Source organism: Aulonocara sp. 'chitande type north' Nkhata Bay, linkage group LG20 (genome assembly GCF_057382095.1).
Source record: "Aulonocara sp. 'chitande type north' Nkhata Bay isolate Kocher_YH1m ecotype deep benthic linkage group LG20, A_spYH_male_GT1.1, whole genome shotgun sequence".
Lineage (NCBI taxonomy): Eukaryota > Metazoa > Chordata > Actinopteri > Cichliformes > Cichlidae > Aulonocara > Aulonocara sp. 'chitande type north' Nkhata Bay.
Genome location: NC_141363.1, coordinates 22,989,408 through 23,013,037, shown reverse-complemented (window position 1 = coordinate 23,013,037; position 23,630 = coordinate 22,989,408). Strand labels below are relative to the sequence as shown.

At 43.3% G+C, this 23,630-nt stretch overlaps 1 protein-coding gene across 2 annotated transcripts in view; it reads left to right on the top strand.

Annotated features, from left to right (window-relative positions):
- grm6a (glutamate receptor, metabotropic 6a) overlaps window positions 1-22,877 on the top strand; it is a 28,386-nt gene extending 5,509 nt beyond the window's left edge. The window contains exons 3-16 of one of the 2 annotated variants that reach the window (XM_086278852.1): window positions 1,531-1,747; window positions 1,826-1,961; window positions 3,257-3,411; window positions 3,528-3,668; window positions 3,760-3,960; window positions 9,852-9,991; window positions 10,091-10,213; window positions 10,664-10,928; window positions 11,024-11,259; window positions 11,350-11,511; window positions 11,617-11,766; window positions 15,742-15,882; window positions 15,969-16,084; window positions 20,209-22,873. In XM_086278852.1, coding sequence (XP_086134978.1) covers window positions 1,531-1,747; window positions 1,826-1,961; window positions 3,257-3,411; window positions 3,528-3,668; window positions 3,760-3,960; window positions 9,852-9,991; window positions 10,091-10,213; window positions 10,664-10,928; window positions 11,024-11,259; window positions 11,350-11,511; window positions 11,617-11,766; window positions 15,742-15,882; window positions 15,969-16,058 — 2,157 coding nt within the window. In that variant the 3' untranslated portion in view covers window positions 16,059-16,084; window positions 20,209-22,873. Of the gene's footprint in view, window positions 1-1,530; window positions 1,962-3,256; window positions 3,412-3,527; window positions 3,669-3,759; window positions 3,961-9,851; window positions 9,992-10,090; window positions 10,214-10,663; window positions 10,929-11,023; window positions 11,260-11,349; window positions 11,512-11,616; window positions 11,767-15,741; window positions 15,883-15,968; window positions 16,085-20,208 lie in introns of both variants that reach the window. The other variant, XM_086278851.1, reaches the window with a different exon arrangement.
- The last annotated feature ends 753 nt before the right edge of the window (window positions 22,878-23,630 follow it).

The following is a 23,630-nucleotide window of genomic DNA, read 5'->3' as shown; positions in this document are numbered from 1 at the left end:
GTGGATGGTGAAGCCACCACTATCTTAAAACTGCCCTCCTTATAAGAGCTTTGTGGTCAGCAGGCAGTGGCTCTTGTTAGAAAAACATGAAAGGGCATTGGGTTCAAAGGTATGCTTTCAGATGATTGTGCAGTATTGTTTGGTTTCTCAGTCAGATCCGCCCCTCTTTCATAACAACCCAGACAGCAACGGCATTGATTTTACAACCTAGTAGGTGATGTCACGACGATCACGCCCATGTTTTCTATACAACCCATAACTTCTTATGGATTGTGTATATATATATAAGGATGGCTAATCTGGTTTAACATACACTCTTAGAGACAGACAGGTACAGTAGGGCAGACAGTGAATGGATGAAGCCGTCTGGTTGGTGGATTAATGTTTTAAACAGACACTTTGTGTCTGGATGACTGACTGACTCTAATGAAAGCTTTTAATGACTCTGTTACGGGTGCTCTCTGTGTGCGTTTTTGTGAAGATGTGTGTCCTCAAATTAGGTCAGATTTTTAAAGGGTTTTTGAGCGTTCAGAGCCGGGTTTGAAGGTTCAGTCTAGAACCGGGTTTACACTCCTGACTGAGTGTCCGTGAACCACACACACGTGTCTCGGGTATATTTTCAGCAGCTGAATTTTAAAGCAAACCCCAGCAGAATACACGTAATCACACATCACAAACTTCAGCTTCTGGCACATATGGAGCCCCATCTGTATTAAATCATGACTGTTATGTTTTGACCGATGAATGGAAAGTGCACTGAAAGCCATTTTCTCCATTTACGTACTTTAAGCTCATGATTTGGGATGGGTGTCGTGCTCAGAGACACTGCTGCATGTATACTAGAACAGCCAAGTGTCAAACCACCAACCTTACAATTATAACCCAATTGATCCCATGAGCCATAGCTACCAAATTTAGCAAACTGGTCAATTAGCTGCAAGCAGCGTTATCTGCGTTAACGCCTTCTTTTATAGAGAACCGAAAGCTGAGAGGACCCGATCACCTGAGCACAGACCTGCACCCCTGCTAGGTGATGTCACAGAGAGTTGGTGGGGGGTTGATGGTGCCATGGAGCGTTCCTAGGTGCTCACTGTTGACATAAATTAAGTGCAGAGATAAAAGTGAAGGCTGTAAAGTGAGACTCAGTTCATGTCTGTTTCGCTCCACTGAGGATTCTCCCTGATGATGATGATGGCTGTCATAACGAGGTCTGCTCTCATTAATGTGAAGACCTTCATTATTTTGCTCACAGACACACACACATACACACAGGCGCAGTGTTGTGCGTTAATGTGATTGTTATTCTGTTTATTGAGGCTCTGACACACATTCTGCTCAGCTGTTACACAACATTAATCCTCTATGTGCGTGCGTGTGTGCGTATTGTGTTCCTGGCCTGTTAAACTCCAGCAGTGTCTCCAGTCTGACCAGTGTGTTTAATTTAACCTGAGCGCTGACTGTCAGGATAAAGGACGCGTCTTTGATCAGATTCTGTTTAAACCTGTCACCTGTTGGATGATTGTCTCTCAGATCCCTCAGGTGAGCTATGCATCCACAGCTCCGGAGCTCAGTGATAACAACCGGTACGACTACTTCTCCAGGGTGGTTCCTCCGGACTCATACCAGGCTCAGGCCATGCTGGACATCGTCAAAGCCATGGGCTGGAACTACGTGTCCACCCTGGCCTCGGAGGGTAACTATGGAGAGAGCGGAGTCGACGCCTTCATGCAGATCTCCAGAGAGGCTGGTACACAGAGCTTTCTTTCAACTTGCGTGTTTTTCCTGATCTGTCCATCTCTTGGTAACATCTTTCTTTTTATGTCAGGTGGGGTGTGTATCGCTCAGTCGGTGAAGATTCCTCGCGAGCCAACAGCTGGAGAGTTTGACAAGATCATCAAACGTCTGATGGAGACGAGTAATGCCAGAGGCGTGATCATTTTTGCCAATGAGGATGACATCAAGTAAACACACAAACACACAAACATCACTTTGTAGAAATCCCCTTTTTATTTATGTAGCAACAGTTCACAACAAGGTCCGTTTCATAACTGTCTCACTGTATGGTAAAGACCATGAAGTATTAAAGAGAGAACTACAATTACACAATCCCCAGTGAGAAAGCATTTGGCAACAGTGGGAAGGAAGAACTCCTTTGTAACAAGAAGAGATCTCCAACACACCAGGGGCAGCCATTTCTGGTGACATTATAGGAAGGTTCAACAATCCTATGGGAGCTTAAATAAGGGATGCTTCAGGATCAGCTGATTCAGCACTTACTTTAACCTTTAATAAAACCCAAACTGAGAGCTGGCTCCACTGATAGCTGAAGGCGCTGCCTCCCATTTTCCTTATTGAAACTCTAAAGAACCATAAGTAAGCCTGCAGTCTAAAAGCGAAGCGTTCTTTTGGTATAATATGACACTTTGAAGTCTTTGAGACACAATGGAGCCTGATCATGAAACTTTGTATGTGAGGAAAATGATTTAACAGGGAGCCAATGAGCAGAAGCCAATATGGGACACATATGTTCTCCATTTCTAGTCCCTTTCAGTAATCACTGCAGCTTTTTGTGTCCACTGAAGGCTTTTCATGGAGCTTTTAGAGCAACCGGATAATAAAGACTTACAATAGTCCAGCTTAGAAACAAATGCATGAACTAGTTTTTCATCAGCACTTTGAGACCAGATGTTGCTGATTTTGGCAATATTGCACAGATGAAAGTGGGCGGTCCTAGAAGTCTGTTTAACAAAAAACCCAACCTGACCACAACTAAGTCCATTAATCCTTTTACGTTTAGTCCAGATCAGGAGTTTTGACCAGCAGTGCAGGTGATTAGACACTATGAAAAACCAGTGACCTCCAAAAACCACCAGCAGATATTTTACAACATTGTCATAATATGAAGAACTTATTGGAACTTTTCTCAGGTTTAACTGATTTTATTTTACTTCTCAACCGTTTAAGGTTGATGGAATTCGAAGTGTTCTGAAAATCTTGTTAATGCGATAACTCAAGAAGGAAGTCAGAATTTTCAAATTAATACCATAGTTGCATCTATTAAAAACTCAGATGAGTTTCAATCTCTTTGACCTTGACCTCAAGGTCAGAGGTCAAGTTTTCTGGGGAATGAGGCGACTTTGAAATCGATACCATATGTGTGTCTGCTCAGAGGCTGAGGAGTAGCAATGGCAGCGGACTCATCCTCATGTGTTGTCACATCACTTACTGTCTGATTCTTTCTGTCTCTTTCTGGTAGGCGTGTCCTTGAGGCAGCAAAACGTGCTAACCTGACGGGCCACTTCCTGTTTGTGGGGTCAGACAGCTGGGGTGCAAAAAGCTCACCGGTCACTGAGCTGGAGGATGTTGCCGAGGGTGCAGTCACCATCCTGCCAAAGCGGGCTTCGATTGACGGTAAAACCAAGAAAACAAAAACGCAACAGGCTGGAATCCCAAAAAGTTGATTCATCTGGACGTTTTCAGACTCGATGCTGTTTGTGTTTTATGCGTGTTATACTTTTGTTGTGCAGGGTTTGATCAGTACTTCACGACTCGCTCCCTGGAGAACAACCGCAGGAACATCTGGTTTGCTGAGTTCTGGGAAGACGATTTCAGATGTAAACTGACCCGGCCTGGAATCAAACTGGACCCCGATAAGAAGAAATGTACAGGTGTGGCTACACCTGAAGGGCGTCTGGGACCAGCTGTGAGTCAACTTATCGAGTAGTTTCCCATTATATGACACAGTGTGTGTTCCTGCAGGTGACGAGAGGATCGGACGGGACTCGCTCTACGAGCAGGAAGGAAAGGTTCAGTTTGTGATCGATGCGGTCTACGCCATGGCTCACGCTCTGCACAACATGCACCAGGATATGTGTCCCGGCAGCTCCGGAGTCTGCAACAACATGGACCCTGTGGAGGGACAAGTGCTGCTGAACTACATTAGAACCGTCAACTTCAATGGTAAGAAAACACGCAGACAAAACATTACACTGTTTTACGGTAACAGTGCTTTACCTGAAGTAAGGATACGAATGTGTCCTCATACTCAGACCTGGTCTTGAACCTTGGCTCGTGAGGCATTGTGGTTGCTAGAGGAATGGGCAGAGAGCTTGGTTTGGTTGCTATTGTAAAACTGGTTCCATGGACATCATCTCTCTGGGGAAAAAACGTGATGCCAACTGGGTGTAATTCGTCTCCGCACTCTGGAAACAAACCCTTGGAGAGCAGCTGGACTGCCTTTCCGGAGGTATCAAGGTTGGGATTCACACTACGTGGCAGTAGTAAGAAAAACAAGTGGCCCGAGGGGCGGATGCTGTCATATGTGGGTGGTAAACATTAAATTGGCATTTTTGAAGCACCAAAACACCTGAGGACCAGGATGTGGTCAGGTGTACATCTTCCACACTGAGGTTAAGAGGGGAGCAGAGCTTCAGGGCAGAATCAGTCCTGGCTGTTTTGAGTGAGAAGATGATTTGCATGCACTGACCAGGGATAACTGACAAGCAGTGGAAAGAATCCTTTGAGGAACTCCTGAAAGTGACGGATCTGTCCTTAATAGAGAAGGCTAATCTGTAAGACTTAGAGAAAAGCTCACACATATCCATGTACGAGTGTGCTGATGTGAGTCTGCAGGTGTGAACAAGATTCTTCTGAAGATGCTGAAGGCTCGGGACCTGACTGTGAAGCATCACGGCAGAGAGGAGACGCAGGGAGGAGGCTCATGAATCATTTATGTTAACTAAGAGCTTAATGTTAACACAAATGGACGATACAATGAATGTGGCAGTCAAAGGTGTGCCATGTGGTGAAACGACGTTGGATTTCATAAATCAAACATATGCAGGGGGAGAAGAGCTACACTCAGACTGAGGAACAGTGAGAGTTTATAGCAGGGAATGGGATTGTGTAGTTTGCTCTCAGTGCAACACGAGTGGAAGAAGAAGCTGCACAGCTCACATTTAGCAAGCAGCAACCTCGAGGGCTGAGGGTTGTTTTTTTTTAAAGCAACCATTTTTATGCAATCTATCATGTTTAAACAGACACAACAAAAACTGAAGCTCCTGCCAAGTAACCTTCAGTGATGCCACCAAATCCCAGGAACACACCCAATTTGACCACAGAAGGACAAAAGAGTAGAAAAAAAATAAAGCACAACATGAACATGAGACGGATGAATAATCTTCTGACTAAAATATTTACCGTATGACTGCAGTGTAGCCTTTTTCTCTCTTTTAATTCATATACAAATATGTTTCAGTCAATTCAATGAACTTTTTTCTGTTTTTGCCATCAAACATTTAGACGTTGATTAACCGTCAGCTGCTGGTCTTTTCATGACGTCCAATCATAGTTGGACTTTACCATGATGTCGGCTTGAGTTACATCTTTGTTTCATTAGTTTCTAATAAGAATGATTCCTTATTCCGGAGTTACTTTCTACAATCTCTGCATCGAATAAAATGTCAAATAAAATGATATAAACACATTTTTAAGCAAGTTGTTTGATAGAAAGAATAACAAGAAACCTCCATTTTTCCTACTGGAATAATTGACTTGACATTAATCAAGCAGCATTCCTGAGTCTGTAAGTTCAGCGTGCCACAAATGATCTCTAATCTTTGTGGATCAATATCAACATTCACACGTCTACAGTTCAGTTTTTGCCGTTGTATCACAACCAGTTTTGACCAGAGAGAAGCTACAAAAAACTCTTTCTGTTATCAGAATCAGAATACTTTATTAATCCATAAGGAAATGATGTGGTTACAGGTGCTCGAAGACAATAAGAACAGCAACAGACTGAATTAAATTAAATAATACAGCATATTACAAAGTTACTGAATATAAGAAACAGCTCTGATACTTACAAATAGCTCAATTAGAGATATCCAGAATATTACAGAGATTAAATATACATGATTGACATTTTAATCTATTTAAATGCTGCATAAATGCGTTAACTGCAACTTTAGTTCAATTTTCAAGAGGAGTTTCACATTTTTAACCGTTAGCATTTCATAGATATCAGGGACACCAGCCAGGTGGTCTGCAGGATTTCACTGTCCCAGTGAAGGAGTCTCCATCCATCCATCCATCCATCCATCCATCCATCCATCCATCCAACATCCATTCTCTTCCATGTATCCTTATCGGAGTCGTAGAGGGGCTGGAGTCTATCCCAGCTACCACAGGGTCAGGGTACACCCTGGACAGGTCACCAATATGATGCAAGGCTAACACAAAGAGACAGACAACCATTGGCACTCACTTTCACACCTGTAAGCAACTTAGAATGAATCAACCAATCAATCTAACCCCATCGATGGGTTTTTATTTTTTGTTTTTTTAGCATCTCTCTACATCTACAGAAACTCCTCAGGACCAGGTTTTAGATTTTTTTTTTTCAAGCAACTGAACAAACTGTTCCTGTTAGACATCAAATCCATATTTTATAAAGATGTGAAGCTGCAGCAGCTGGAAGACCGAGAGGATTTCATCTGTAACCACCGGAGCTGCATGCCACAAAGCACGCCAGTCTCTCTCATTCCTTCGTCTCCCTCTACATAAACTTCATCTTCTTCAAATCATCAATATTTTATCATTTTAGTCCAACTGTGTTCTTATTTATGGTTCTTTCTGATTTTTAGGAGATTGAACTTTAAGAAAGGCTGATTTTTGGTTCTGTGAGACTAGACACAAACCTGAACAGGGACAACACAACCAAAGTTGAATCCTGCAGACAGACACCTGGTGGTCATGTGATCTCTGAGGCCCTCTCATACTAATATTGGGATTTTTCTCTATAATGAAAATAATGCATCATAAAGAGCAACAGAGTACGAGGAGCAGTGTTTTGAGTTCATGTTCTCTTCATTTAGACTGAAAGTTACTTTTAAAGGAGAGCCTGCTGATATATTGATATATTCGGTTATTACTGTAACCTCGGTGTTATGGGCAGCGGGTGCTGAAGGGGGATTGTTTGCTCTGATTTTTCAAGTTTTATTTATATAAAAAAATACAAAGTGCCTTGAAATCATAATAATTCTTATTTTTAACAGTAATAATCACAATAATGACCAGTTTAAGGTACTTTTTATTGTAAAATCGAGTCTTTATAACATTATTGTGAACTACACAATGATCGACAATCCCATTTGAGGAGCACTTGGTAACACTGGGGAGGATAATATTATTACATTGAAATCTATGTAACTATGTAATAATAGGCAAGAAACTGGGGATAATAATGTTATAATAAATTAATGCCTTTGAAGCAAAACCAGTTTTTATAGGACAGTAATATATTTGTAACAATGTCATAACCTGCTACCAATAAAATGACAATATCTTTGCATAATGTGCAAATTTTTATAAAGTGACTCGTGAAGAGTCAAAATTTCACATTTATATCTAATTCCATGTTAATAGCCTATTAAAGTAAACCTCAAGAAGAATGATGATAACCTGGAAACACATGTGATCGTTTATTTATAATTCCCTAAACAATGCAAAACTTCATTGTTCATTCTTAATGTGGAATTAGACAGAAACAGGACCACCATGCATGTTTTCAGTTAATATCACACAATGTTAAACACATTATTTATAATGTTACTTTCAAACAAAAAATACTACTGCAGACATAAGGTAGGATTTATTCAACCATTATTACATGGTAATAATATCTTGAGCCACGGGGCTCAAGAGTTGGGAGTTCGCCTTGTAATCGGAAGGTTGCCGGTTCGAGCCCCGGCTTGCACAGTCTTGGTCGTTTTCTCCTTGGGCAAGACACTTCACCCGTTGCCTACTGGTGGTGGTCAGAGGGCCCGGTGGCGCCAGTGTCCGGCAGCCTCGCCTCTGTCAGTGCGCCCCAGGGTGGCTGTGGCTACAATGTAGCTGCCATCACCAGTGTGTGAATGGGTGGATGACTGGATATGTAAAGCGCTTTGGGGTCCTTAGGGACTAGTAAAGCACTATAAAAATACAGGCCATGCCATTTATCCTAATATGGTATGGAATCAACCAATATTATGCTCATACTATGAGGTTATTGCCACATGTCAAGATATAGAAAATTACCATTTTATTGCTGGCAGGTTATGATGTTGTTACCAAAACATCACTATACTACTACAAACTGGTATTGCATTACAGGCATTCGTTATTACCTGTTCTTACCCAGTTACATACATTTCAATCTGATATAAAACCACTAAACGGCTAAAACCACTGTTGACGCAAGATAAATATTTGGATATTACTTTGGCAATTTCCAGTAATTAAGAGGTAAAAATTTGTTTCCATACTATTACTGCCTTGTTTCAGCTTATTACCACACTGTCACCATGTTATTACCAAGTTGTAATGGAAATGACTCTACGAGGACAACACGTTCTGGATCAGCTGGAGTTCTCTATCTTCTGATCGCTGCGTGGTTCAGGTGTTGGTTTAATTTCCACAGCTGGTTTTTGTTTTTATTCAGAGTCACGGAGAGATAATAAGTTAATGCACTTTGCCTGTTTCCCCTGTGGACTCGGTCTTTCTGATGTACCGTGTGTGTGTGTGTGTGTGTTAATAATTAAAGGATGCAGCTGCTGAAAACTCTGAAGAAGCTTTCTGCTTAAAGGACTAGCGAGAGAGTTGTGAGAGTTGAGTGAATGTGCTGCAGTTACAGGCAGTAAAGGTAGTTCTGCTCTCTGTGATCTGCTGAACTATTCAGGATAAAATCAGATTTAATACAACCATGAATTTCTGATGTCTTGTCTGTATGCACAAATGCAAAAAGACCAGCAGGTTGGCTTGTGTTGGGATAGACCTCAAGAGCAGTTAAACCAAAGTTAAACCAACACAGAGCTTTGAAAGTCAGAGGTAATCCCAGCAGGAAGTCCAGCTCTGTCAAACTGATCCTTTAAATCCCTCCACCTGAAGCTTCAGTGTTCCCTTTGGGTTCATTAATATGTTGATTCATTCTGTCCTACTGTCAAACTGGATTATGTTCCTGCTATTTCTTTCAGCTCAGGTCCACGTCCATGTGAGAATGACCAACTTTTAGCTAAGTGTCCTAACTAGCTACACTCTGAGTTGTTGGGTCTTTAACTGTCTTGTCCAGCTTTCTGGCAGAATTATTGGAACAAGTCTGCCAGAGATCAGTAATATCTTCCCCACTCGCTGTCTGAGGAGGGTGCACAGTATCCTGTGGGACCAACATCACCCTGCGCGCCACCTTTTCCATCTGCTGCCCTCAGGGAGAAGGTACAGGTCTATACAGGCCAGAACATCCAGACTGGCCAACAGCCTGTATCCACAGGCTGTGACGCTCCTGAACTCTCTGCCCCCCTCTCACGGACAATAACCGTATCCAACTTCTTAATAGCAATGAACTGGTCTGCATTGGTGCATCATATCTTTATTCTCTTCCCCCTCCTGCCCCCCCCCTCTTTCTTAAATAGATAACTATCATATCTGATATCATATCTCACAGTACAATAATATTGAATGGGTTGCATTGTTGTATTTTGTCATGTTTCTCAGGTCTTTGTCTGAATTTCTACGAACATTATTGCTAAGGATTGTCTTATTGCATTGGAGTCACACTGGGTTAAATATGTACACTTGGGTTTTAAGGGGTATTTATTATTTTCTTCTTTTTTTTTGGGTTGTATGGAAGCCCCAAACGCAATTTCATTGTTCTTGACAATGACAATAAATAAATAAATACTAAATACTATCAGCCAAATAATGTAGTTATTGTGCAGCTGGGTGTAGCTGCTGTTTCCCCTTAAAGTGGAGATGCCACATGTGGCCTCACAGAGATGAGCTGTTAAAGGTGACGTGGCCTGTCTGTCTCGCAGGAAGTGCTGGTACAAGCGTTTTGTTCAACGAGAACGGAGACGCTCCTGGACGCTACGACATCTTCCAGTTTCAGATGACCAATCACAGCCACCCTGGCTACCATGTCATCGGCCAGTGGACCAACAATTTGAGACTCAATGTAAGAAGAGTGAACATGAAAGTACTCCTGCTGGGTTTTAGTGTTCTGTCTTTCTTTGTGTGGCTGTATGCCTCTCTCTTTCTTCCTGGGTGTCTGTAGCTGGAGGAGATGCAGTGGTCAGGAGGGGATAGATCCGTTCCAGAGTCCATCTGCAGTTTTCCTTGTAAACCAGGAGAAAGGAAGAAGATGGTGAAGGGGGTTCCTTGCTGCTGGCACTGTGAGGTAAACGTGCAGCATGCATGCATCTTTTTATCTGAATTCTGAGAATTTATAATTAATTTGCTGTTTAGATCATCTTCGCTTTATCTGTGCACTATTATTAAAATTAGGAACATCCTGTCTTAGAGAAAGCCTGCAGTTGATGCAAGACGTTGCAGCAGAAACTAGAAATCAAAACTATTAGCTTCCTTTTATTGTCCCAACAAAATCTGACTACAGTTTAATATAACATCACTCTGCTGACATGCAAAGCCCTCAAGCACTAAGCTTCATCAGTTTTCTTCCTGTTAAAAAGATTTTTGTCCCTCACTGGCACCAAGTGTTGCACATTACAGATCACTGGATTCGAGTTTGTCTTCTAACCTGTCTTTTCTCTGATCGTTTGAATGTTGTGCTTCTAAAACCGATGACAGTCGTTCTTCAGTCTGAACAGTTTCTCTCCCCTGTCTGCAGCTGTGTGATGGGTATCAGTACCAGCTGGATGAGTTTAACTGTGAGACCTGTCCGTCAGACATGCGGCCGGTCCCCAACAGAACCGCCTGCCGTCCCACTCCCATCATCAAACTGGAGTGGAACTCTCCCTGGGCCCTAGTGCCTGCCTCTCTCGCTATGCTCGGTATCCTGGCGACCAGCGCTGTGGTTATCACCTTCATCCGCTTCAATGACACGCCCATTGTCAGGGCGTCAGGGAGGGAGCTCAGCTATGTACTGCTGACAGGTGTGTATCGGTAATTACATCATCAGCTGTGATGATGACGTCATCAGCTCTGAGGGTGCCGTCACCTGTCCGCCCCTCTCTCTCACTCGCTGCAGGTATCTTCCTGATCTACCTGATCACCTTCCTGATGATTGCGGAGCCAGGTGTGGTAGTTTGTGCATTCCGGCGCCTCCTGCTGGGCCTCGGCATGGCCATCACCTACTCTGCCATGCTGACCAAAACCAACCGCATCTACCGCATCTTTGAACAGGGCAAGAGGTCGGTGACCCCGCCCAAATTCATCAGCCCCACATCCCAGCTGGTCATCACCTTCATCCTCATCTGTGTCCAGGTGAGTCCACAGGCGCCACATGGCTTCCTGTTTCCGCCTATAGCATCTCCTCACATGATTCCCACTTTTTGTTCTCTGTGTGCGCGGCAGGTCCTCGGTGTGTTTGTGTGGTTTGGCGTCGTCCCCCCTCACACCATTATCGATTATGACGAGCTCCGCCCTCCGAACCCTGACCTGGCCCGGGGGATCCTGAAGTGTGACATGTCTGACTTGTCAATCATCTGCTGCCTCAGCTACAGCATCGTTCTCATGGTAACACACTGACCTGTAGCAGATACGTCAATGACCATCTTATAGAGCACAGATTCATCGATGTTGCTAGGCAACCTTTATCAATCCTGCTTGTTTCGCTGTTAGGTAACGTGTACGGTGTACGCCGTGAAGAGTCGTGGCGTTCCAGAGACGTTCAACGAAGCAAAACCAATTGGCTTCACTATGTACACAACCTGCATCGTCTGGCTCGCATTCGTACCCATCTTCTTTGGTACCGCACAGTCCACCGAGAAGGTAAGAACCAGGCCAAACCGAGCCAAGCTAGGTCAAGCTGCAACCAGAATCGGGTATATTTAAGAAGGCACGTACAAAAACATAGATATAATCATGTGACCTGACTTACTGGTTTGCATAGAGCTGTTTTGTGGTGGAGTGCATTACATACACACATTTACACACAGTTAATGCTGAGTAACGTGACGTTCAGATGCTGGAGTTTCACTCACCAAAACTAGACTGCAGACTTTTTAGAGTTAATCACACCGCGTTATATTATCTGTTAGATAATGGCATTAAGAATACTCCACAAGACACCAACAGCACAAATACAGTGAAGTGACCCAGTTCACTGGCACATATTAGCTGAAGTTCAGCAGAGAGTCTGAGCAGATGTGCTTCTAAAATGCATAATGTATTAATAATATGTAGATCTTTGAATTACATAAAAATAAAGCCACCATACTGCTGTTACGGTGGGGGGAAATAACCTAAGGATTACAAAGGCGTTTATGTAGCAGGTTGTAACATGTTTATTTCTGATCTAATTTCCTGTTTGTAGAAGATGATTCACTTTTGGACGCAGCCTCAGGTGGACATTCAAAGAACTGCAGTCAACTTGGTCAGAGCGGGCGGTACCAGGCTGACTGTCTTGTCAGCATATTGTTTTCAGGGTTAATCGAACTTCTCTGTCATGTTTTGGTGCTGGTGCCTCTGTGACGGACTTATCAGACAAACGCATGTCCATGCAGGAAGCCTGTGCTTTGATTGGACAAATTAGTTTTATTTTTATGCACTAATTACCAAATATCAGTCTAACACACAGGGTTCAAAATGTGAACGGTATGGCTGACATCATATTGGCTTCATCTGTTATATACATCAATAGATCCTCAGTTTTTCTTGTGACAGACCGTCAGGGAGATTGAACCCAGCAGACACATAAAAAGTCTTTTGATGCTAATATAAAAAATGCATTTCTTTACTCTCATTAACAAATAACCTGAAATGGTGAACCTCATAGGATCTCGTTACTCTTTAAGGAGGAAACCAGGAGTCACTGTTGAATTCTGGTGAGCTGTGCTTGAACTCATTTCTGAACTCGTCCTTCCTGCATGTCCGCAATAGGACCTTCATCATCACGCTGAGGAAGGTCATGTGATATAATCGCGAGCTGTGCCTAAACGCTGGGCTTATTTATTTACAGCCACGGGGAAACACAAATACGTCCTCACCTGCAGAGCGACGAGCTCCTGCTTTTGTTTCCTGTGAGGGGAAAATTAAAACTGTGAATTGACCCAGAAATGTGGTGAAAGCGGGTTTTAGTGTATGTGGTTTAGTCTGAGCTGAGGGAGGGACGAGTCTTTAATGCTGCAGATAAACCGGAGCAGAATTAGACACAAAGTGGAGGCATTTCCAGGCTGAGAGGGGAACAGCTGGATTATACAGATTATGGACAAACACAGGACGTAATTATAGAATAACTTTTTTAAACCAAAGTTACAAAGAGCTCCACCAAACAGATAAAAGAGACAATAAAAGACTAAAATAAGAGGAAGGAAAGAGCAGCGTCAGAAAGAAGCACGTCCAGCAGATTTATCTCAGAGCGGAGAGGAAACCACAGGGGAAGAAGAAAAGAGGCTTCTGGGAAGAAGAGATTTAACACGAGTGCAAACATAAAGATACAGAGCAGACCATCCTCGTGTGTTTTTGCTTCTGCTCTTTCCACTTTAATAGCTCGGATCCTGTAGCCTGAGGTCACCGCTTAGGCCAAACTTTCATGGTAACAGCACAGTTTGCAGTCCTGCTGAATGATTTGGTGACATGTTGTCTGCATGTTGTGTGAAGCTGTACAGCAGACCACAGCAGCCAGTCTGGCAGGTGTTTCATTAGACCTGCACTGAGCAGCCCTCCTTCCAGCTGAAAACCAACCAGAGCTGCCAGAAACAGCACAGAGGTGAAGCACGAGCCAGATTTCCTCCGTGTTGGAGTCGATCAGCTCACACGGGCTCCTGCCTGTCACCGTCAGCCTGAACGGAATAAGCTGCCGTCACCACGGAAACCGAGAAACGCTAAAACTACATTAAGTGCGATTGTTTGTTTGTTTGTTTGTTTGTTTGTTTGTTTGTGTAAAATCCAGGAAAGAGTGTGCGATATTGTGGAGGAGCAATCACTAAAATTAGAATTAAAATCCTTCCGCCTCCTCCTCTTTTGTTCCTCCTCTGCTCCTCCTGCCTCACTCTGATAACATTCAGTCCTCCTCGCTCCTCGTCTCTCCTCCTCCTGCCTCAGAGTCGAGGAGTGACGGATGCTGGATGGAGGAGAAAATAAAAGAAGCTGTTTTTATTGTCGTCTTTTTTTTAAATCTGAGGCCGAGAGAACAAACACGCACACAGAGCTGCAGGAGGATTAACGGAGAGAGGGAGCGTGTGTGGTTTTACTCTGACTGTGGGGACATAAATCTGTTTACACACTGTGGCCACTCGCCTCTCTTCTGGAGACAAAAACAGGTTCCTGTAAATCACTGCGGTTCAGCAGTAAGACTTCGAGTGAAGGTCAGACCCCAGAAAGCGAATCCAGCTTAGTGTGATATCGTCTGAAGTGATGGAAACACAGCTGTGTGGTTGAGGGAATTAACATGTCTGCAGGAGTTCACACGCACTTAAATAAAGCAACGCGATGGAAACTTGCTGGCACTGTGTTTGTGGGTTCCTGTGCGTGCTGCAGTGTGTGTGCTGTATGTATTTTATGTCCTCACATGTCACACACAGCATTGTGCAAATGTCCTGAACTCTTCCTTTCTTTATTTTTTGCTTCCAAGTTATTTTTTTAAACTGGTCTTGAACCATCGCTCGTCAGGCTTTCTGAAGAGGTTTTTCTTTGGACATTCGCTGCTTTTTCTCTCATTTTCAGTCCAGTTTCTGTACCTCATCATTTTTTTATTCATTAAAGATCTTAATGTTGACCAATGAATCATTCAGGCATAAAAACTCTCTCTATGGAAGTGTAGTGTCTACACATAACAGACAATTTTGTTTTGTATATTTAGGCACTGCTACTAACACACAATGTACTCACATTTCTTTAGCCGAATCTAGGAAAAATGGCAGAGATAACAAAATTTGACTGGCATGAAATATTATTTATGCACCGACGAGGTGATTCACAACGAGGTTGTAGCTGAAAACGTGGCATATCTCAGCACCGTGAGCAGTTCTCTTTCAAATTTGAGGAAACTAAACAAGTAGAGGACAAAAGAAGAAGTGACAGGCGTATAGAAACATCTACAGCAGATGAACCTTCAGCTGATCTGTCTACTGTTCGCTGAAGCCTCAGTAAAAAGGGAGACAGGAAGAAGAAGCTGAGGTACCAAATTATTCCTGAAGACTACTTAAAGAAATTACAGAAAGCTGCCTTGGAGATTTCAGCATGTGTTGAAGAACAAAAGTATTCATAACAAACTTTTATTTTCCAGCTTGTCAGTCTTGTACAAATTCAGTTTTTGTCTTAGTTTCTGTGTTTCCATCTATGTTTCTACTTGTTTTGATAAATTTCCTGTTTCACGTGAAGCATAAACTGGTAAACTGCACAGCAACACCCAGTACTGTTTACACCTCCGTGTTGCAGTGTGTGTTTTTGCATATTTCACAGGTGCACCAGTAAAACATTCGAATAGCAAACTGGTCGTCCAGTTGTGACCTTTAAAAAAATGTCCCTTTAAGCCTGATTTGGTCACAAATTGATTGAAATTCTTCTTTTCAGGCTGTTACAAAGGCTTACTGAACTCCGGGCGTTCACCGATATCCCACTGAGCAATTTTCTGCTGATTGGAGTTCTAAAGAAAATCTGCCTCGACCATGAAAAGTTTAAAAAATCGTGACTGTTGGTGAATCTGCTGGACGTTGGGGTTGCTAGAAGTCAAAGTAATGAATTTGTACAGAGGTCACCTTTACGTGGACAAACGTTCTTCAGCATCAGCCTCTCTTTCCACAGATGTTCATCCAGACAGCCACTCTTACCGTCTCCATGTCTCTCAGTGCGTCCGTCTCTCTCGGGATGCTCTACATGCCCAAAGTTTACGTTATCGTTTTCCATCCCGAGCAAAACGTCCAGAAGAGGAAGAGAAGCTTCAAGGTCTGAGAGCATCTTCGTCTTCCTGTCGTTGTCGTTGCTTCCAAGTTGCTGTGTTGCCTCACAGTTGCTGTGTTGCTGTGTTGCAGGCTGTTGTCCAGGCTGCCACATTGTCTCAAAAATCTACAAGTGACAAACAGAATGGAGAGACAAGGATTGAACCTGACAGATCGCAGTAATGCTGCAGTAATACTACAAACTAAAGGTACTGAAACTACAAACTGTACACACTGACGATCGGCCTTTGTTTGAGATGAGTCTTAAATGTGGGATAATTAGAGCTCCCCTTTATTGCCATTGGTAAACTTTTCCAATATTTAGCTTCTTCCTGTCAGCACAGTTTGTTTGGCTTATGAGGCATCTCACAGTGCCCTCTGGTGGTGGTTCTTTTGCTAACGCAACAGTGTGGTTAACCTTCAGCAACTGCCCCTCTAACACCAGTGTTGGATGAGTGGATGAAGCTGTCCACAGAGGCTGAGCCTTTTTTCTTTACCAGGCTGTTAGGTCTCCTAACATGTGAGTTTATGATAATTCACTCATTTTTAGAGGCAGCTTCAAGTGGCCATTAAAGGAATTGCAGTTTTTTGCACTTCCGCCTTTGTCTGGTACTAGTAAGAGACGGGCAGGATGTGAGGAAACACAACCCTGAAGCTGAGATGACTCCAACACTCATGTGAATTTATTCTGCTGGTTTGCTGATAGTCCAAGACTCCTGCATGGATGGCAGGTGGAGGTTACATGTGCCTAATGAACAGAAGGCAGACGACTCCTGGCTCGTGGAAGCCACTGCAGATATTTTTGGAGCTTCTGATGAATATTTCAGCCGCTGGTTAAAGATTTATCTTGATGTTAACAGCTGAGGTTCTTTGTCCTCAGAAGCAAGGCACTAGCACTAACGGGTGGCGGTTCTATTCCCTGTGGAACAGGGCTTAGCGTAGCATCTTATTCCTCTTCTGTATTCTCTGCTGGCTGATGCGACTGCTACCTTTCTCCTCGGGGAAAAGCACCAGACTGTTAGCCACAGGGTGAACTTAAGAGAGCAGAGGAACACCATCTTTGCACGTCCAGTGGTTTCCAGTGTTGTGTTTGATCAGCTTTCAACTGTTACACAACTCTGATTATTGCTGATAAAGAGGTTCTGCTGCTTCTAATTTGGGGTTTCATGTTTTCAAATTTGAAACCCTAATCGATGGATACTCCACAGCTGAGCTCTCATTCACTTCAATACAAACTGCACGTTGTCCATGTACTCAGCTCCTAAAGTACATTTCTGAAGGCAGACCATAACGCAGACACAAAGCATTAATAGAAAGGGATGCCAACACAGAAGATGGGTGGGTGAAGTGGAGCAGGAAGGATAAAAAGTGATTTAAAAAATGCATTTTTCTGCACTTACAAGAAGTCATAATTACTGCATCTTCTAGGTTTTTTTTTTTTATTTGCTTCAAACTTTGATATATAAGTTCAAGACATTAAGATTGAAGTTCTAGTCGGTTAAAACTGTTTTTATTATCCAAAATCTGCAGAAAAAAATCAAGACTCATCAGACCAGGCAACGGTTTTGAGCCTTCTATTGTTCAATCAGTGGTCCCCAACCCGTCCGTGAGTCGCTTGGTACCGGGCCACGTGAAGCTCGGGGGGCAAATTTATGGTTTTCAGGGTTTTTATAGTTAACTCGGTTTCCCTGGGTCTTTTCCTGTGTTGTAAAATGGTAAATGGCCTGTATTTGTATAGCGCTTTAATAGTCCCTAAGGACCCCAAAGCGCTTTACACATCCAGTCACTCACCCATTCACACAGTGGTGATGGCAGCTACATTGTAGCCACAGCCACCCTGAGGCGCACTGACAGATTTGTAGTTGTGTCTTATTTTGAAAGAAATATTTACACATTACCATAGCAACCAGAGAGCACTAAGGGGCAGAGAGCAGGATGTTACTCTCAATGTTGTTGGTGCATTTCAGGTGGACACCATTAATAAAGTTACACAATTACACCGTGAATTCGTGTTTATTATTATATTTACAAAATACCACAGTTTTTGTCTCAGTCGTATCGTTTTATTTTGTTGTATTTATCCGCGACACCTTAAAGGCTGTCTGACATTAAACGGGTCCGTGGCCCAAAAAAGGTTGGGGACCGCTGCCTCAGATCACCTATCTTCATTTTCAGGCACATAGATTCTTAAGATCAGGAACTGAATCTCTAACCAAAAATGTCAAAAGCTAAAATGACTTTACTTTTATGAAACAGGAAGTTGTGATGTTTTACAGTGTGCAAAGAGTGTGAAGTGTAAAGCCCATGCCAGTCAGGATTTATGTTTGTATCCTGCAATTGTCTCAAACCTGATTGGCTGATATCCAGTTTGTTCTTAATAAACAACAGCACAATGTTACACTCCCACCACCTGCCTGTAAATAGCAAATGTTGTAGCACTAAACTTTTAATAAATGCCCATGTTTGGGTTTTTTTCTAATTTTGGAATTTTTGTTGAATAAGAGATGTGGAGTAGGATCTTTTAACACTTTATTATGTGTCACTGGTAGATTGTGCTCAGCTGTTTGCAGGTCGGACAGAGAATCAGAGCAGGCTGGGTGTAACACCGAGCACATACCTGTGTGTCAGTTCAACAGCTAGGTTTGCTCTGCCCTTATAAGACATTCAATCTGGTAAAGTGGCGACATACTGTCAGTCAGATATGGGTCACTCTTCTGCTGGTGTTTTCTACAGCTTCAGTCAGAAACAACAGCGAGAGAGAGAGAGAGAAATGGACAGTGCATCAGCTACGTTTTCTTTAAATCATATTAATAGTTTCATTGTCATTTAGAAAATGCTTCACATTTGGAAATCCACAGATAAAAGCAAGTATCAGCACACTGCGTATAATAAACACCAGTGTGTGTGTGTGTGTGTGTGTGTGTGTGTGTGTGTGTGTGTGTGTGTGTGTGTGTGTGTGTGTGTGTGTGTGTGTGTGAGTGTGTGAGAAACATCACCAAGATTAAAGAGTGCAACTAAACCAAACTAAAACTACCTGATTATTTATGACGAGGTTGAACTTTAAGATGTGTTTTCAGCCAAAACATCTACAGGAGGCTGTTGCACCACCTCAGTGCAGCCTGGTGGTTTTGTGTGGGTAGCTCCCGAAATGCACAAAACATTCGTCCTTTGGTCTCGTGTGGACCTTTCAGCACCAGTTACATCCTGTAAATCTGGAGTTTTACAGTAAATGCACTGGAAAGACTACATCAAACCAGCTTCTGGTTCTTGCAGTCTGGTCAGTTTGTAATAGATGTGAGACTGCAGAGAAAAGTGAACAATGGAAAACTAAAGATTACTGATGATTTTAGCTCCGCCAGCTAAAGGCATGCAGGTATCACTGGGTCCAAGTTCATGTCCTTGGAGGTTCATATATGGACCATGTGCTAGTCAGTGGTACCCTGACCGCTGTTAGGTACCAGGTTAAAATCCTCACATTACTGTCAGTCATATCCTGATGCACTGGGTCCTCAGTTCATCCTGGTCCAGGACAATGTCAAGGCCAGTGTGTGTAGACAGTTCCTGGATGATTAAGCTTCTGACAGGACAGACCTGCATCCAACTGAGAACCTCTGGGATGTTATGCATCCAAATAACACCACAAACTGTACACTGTACACTCACTAATCATCTATTGTTGACTTCTACAGAAAAATGAAGAGGTTGCATATTCAGATATGTTTAGTTGCCATCAGATTAATGAAACGAGCGCATGTCAGACATAAAACTTCTTTCACCTCATTGTCTGATCGACTCCTGCTTCTTTCTGTTCAGACGTGTGCATGAGATTCAGGCATCATACCATTAGAGGTTTGTGTGCCCACCTGCAGCAGACTTTCAGATCCACACTGCAGAAGACAACCCATCACTTTCAGCGTGGCTCGTTGCTCCGATAAATAAATACCAACGTCTGCTGACTGCTCAGAGTGCAGCACAGCAGCTGGCTGTCAGCCTCACCTGCCTTTAGTTCAAATCAATTTTATTTTCAGTCCCAAATCCAAAGTTATGTAACGCAGAGCCACTTTTTCATAGGAAGGTCAAGACCTTCGGTATTAGAGTGAAAAAGCCAGCCATTCTCCACTGAGCATCAGATTAGTGCCCCTGCTTTACATGAGCATTCAGGACGTGTTGTTTTTGGTGTTGGTGACGGAGGGTGGGCCGTCACATAGGCAGGCACTTTCACACAGTTAAAAATTAAATCAAAAAGGAAATGTGAATAATAATCAGGACTAATGGAAACGTGTCAGGTAACACGACTCAAGCACTCACTCGTTTTTTGCTTTTTTCCCCTTAGGTAGCTGTGGACCAATCCCCATGCAGAGCCTGATGACATCATCATGAAGATCACATGGTCACACACACACACACACACACACACACTCAGAACAACAGTACACTCAAGTGCATAATATTATGTCAAAATGAAACTATCTGCTGGAGCATCAGGGGTTCCTGTGGGTTCAGGCAGAAAATCTTCATCGCTCATCTGTGAAACTTAAATACGAACAGGAAATGTTACAGAGACGTGCGCTAATTGGCTCAAATGATTGGCTGAAGCATAACATTGGTCATTATGTTGACGATGCTCTGTTGTCACTAAAGAGATAATATCAGTGAGGACAAAAAGTCACAGTGGATCCTCTAACATCTCAGAGAGGTCACGCTGAAGCGCCTGTAGCCTCTCCCTTTGATTAAAGCCACACGGTGACCTTTCCACAGCTCTCAGATAACCAGGTAAACCTGAGAACTTCCTGTCTGAAAACAACCGACAACTTAACAATACAAACAGAAGATTTTTGTCTCATGAAAGTGAAAACCTGAATGGGTTAAACTGGTCCACAGCCCCGTTTGTGGCATATCCTGTGGTCAGTCTGATTGGCTCGGCTGTTCATCCCAAGGTTCACCCCCCCCCCCCCCCCACCCCCTCGACTTTCAGATAAAGCAACACCAGGAGCCTCATTCATAACCATTACATACACACAAAACTAGGCCTGAAACAGTACGGCACAGGTAATATTTGTGATCTAAACTCTCATTTTGGAAACGAGGGAAAATGAAACAGAAATACGACACATTTTATTTCTCACTTTCATCATTCCAACTTATTCCTAAACACTGAAATCAGTCATTTTATCATCATTTTCTCCTGCATTAAACCTTTCAACTAAATCAACCAGCTTAAACTTCAAATCAAATTCTGTTTACCACGGTCACCATCACACTCACCAGCCCTGGAGTGCAGATGAGAGGCCCAGGCTGTGTGCTGTGACTCGGAAAAGGTAAACCTGAGGATTTCCTGCCAGGACTGTTTCTTTTTTTTTATTATTCCTTTTACACTAATTATATTTGGTGATATAGCTCTGTTCTGGGACACGTCCGCTCTTAAAAGCAAATATGTGTAAAGCCTAAAGGCAGAGAACTAAACAGAGCAGCCACCGGTGACAGTGATTGTTTAAGTCAGAAGTAGCATGAAATAGAGGTGTTGGGGTGGTGGTGGGTATCAAAGTGGCTTGCAGAGATTTTTCAAAAAAGGTGTGCCGAATGGCACGCACTGGAGTGAGCTGATATACTGGAGCTGCTGGCTGAGCTTGACTGAGTGGCAAACCAGAGCTAATGTTATGTCTACTTAGTGGAGTAGCTCAAATGAAATGCATTATGATGCCGGGATGTAGCAGCTGGATTCTGGAAAATCAGACTCAGTTTTTCCCCAATATTAACCTGTTAACCTGTCAGAAATTTTCTTCACCTCACACAAAAAACACGATCACCGACTAACCAAGAAAACCAAGTCCCAGTTTTAGTGGATCACAAAACATTTAATAGTTGTGAGATTTTTTTTATTTCAAAAAGGAATTTTCATATTTTCTAGGAAATATTTAAAGACTTTTTTTGTTTAAACTTTGAAGAAATCCAATATCTCAAATTATCAGGACATTTCATTCTGTCCTGATAAGTAAATCATTAAATAACTTACTATTAAGACGGCATAATTACTGTGTATCTCTCAGTCTAGTTGGTTGCTGAAAAACCTGGCTGTTCAGAGTGATGTATAGACGCATATTAATGGAAGGTCGGCTGTAAGGTAAAGGTATGCCTGGAGAAAAGGCAACAGGGATGACCACAGCCTCGAAAAGATTTACGAGAAAAGTCAGTTCGAGAATATAAGAGCTTCACAAGGATTGGGCTAAGGCTGGTGTCAGCGTGTCAAGAATCACCACTGATGCATCGAGTCACTCCTGAACCAACGACAGCACCGTAAGCATCTTACCTGGTCAAAGGAGAAAAAGAGCTGGACTGTTGAGCAGTGGTCTGGTTTTAGAAGAAAGCACATTTTGTGAAAGTCCAATCCTAGGATGCTAGAGAAAGTCCCAGAGTCTGGGAGAAGAGGTGAATCCAAGGTGTTTGAAGTCCAGAGTGAAGTTTGGAGTGTCGTATCATCTACTGTTGGTGGTCACCCACTGTCAGGTGCCATTCGGTTCATCTGGACGCAGCATTTTCAACAGGAAGAACATTTCTTAACATTTCTTAAGTCATCCAAGTGAGTTCTTCAGTCTTCAGCTGACTGCAGGTTTCCCCAGCGCTATCAACAGACTCTTATGAAGACTCTAGAGCGGCTCTTCCTCAACTTCCTCCGACCACAGGTACAACATGCCCAGGACCCACTACAGTTTGCATACAAGGCGGGTGTCGGAGTGGAGGATGCCATCCTGTACCTCCTACACAGAGCCCACTCACACCTGGATGGGGGAAAAGGCACGGTCAGGATACTGTTTCTTGACTTTTCCAGTGCCTTTAATACCATCCGGCCCTGTATGCTTCAGGAAAAACTGAACAGGATGGAGGTGGACCCCTGCCTGGTGGCTTGGATCTCCGACTACCTCACCGACAGACCACAGTACGTCAGGCTGAAGGACATCACGTCTGACACTGTGGTCAGCAGCACAGGAGCACCACAGGGAACTGTGCTGTCCCCTCTTCTCTTCACCCTGTACACCTCTGACTTCTGCTACAACTCTGAATTATGCCATATTCAGAAGTTTGCAGATGACACGGCCATCATGGGGTGTATCTGGGATGATCAGGAAGAGGAGTACAGAAGTCTGGTGAGGAACTTTGTCGCATGGAGTCACACAAACCACCTGCAACTCAACACCTCAAAGACTAAGGAACTGGTTGTGGACTTCGGGAGGTCCAGAGAAGGTCCACTGCCGGTTCAGATAGAGGGGGAGGAGGTGGAGGTGGTCAACAAGTACAAGTACCTCGGGCTGTGGGTGGACAATAAACTGGACTGGTCATGCAACACAGAGCACCTGTATAAAAAAGCCCAAAGCCGACTGTACTTCCTCAGGAGGCTGAGGTCTTTTAACATCTGCAGGAAGCTCCTGAGGATGTTTTACCAGTCAGTGGTTGCTGGAGTACTTTTCTATGCTGTGGTGTGCTGGGGGAGCAGCACAGCAAAGAGGGACTCATCCAGGCTGGAGAAACTGATCAGGAAGGCTAGCTCTGTGGTCGGCTTGAAGCTGGACACTCTGGTGTCAGTGGCAGAGAAAAGGACACTAAAGAAACTGCTGGACATTATGAACAATGTTGGGCATCCTCTGCACACGGCCATTAACAACCAGAAGAGTCTGTTCAGTGACAGGTTGCTTCTCCCCAAGACAAGAACCAACAGACTTAAAAACTCCTTTGTCCCACACGCCATCAGACTGTTTAACT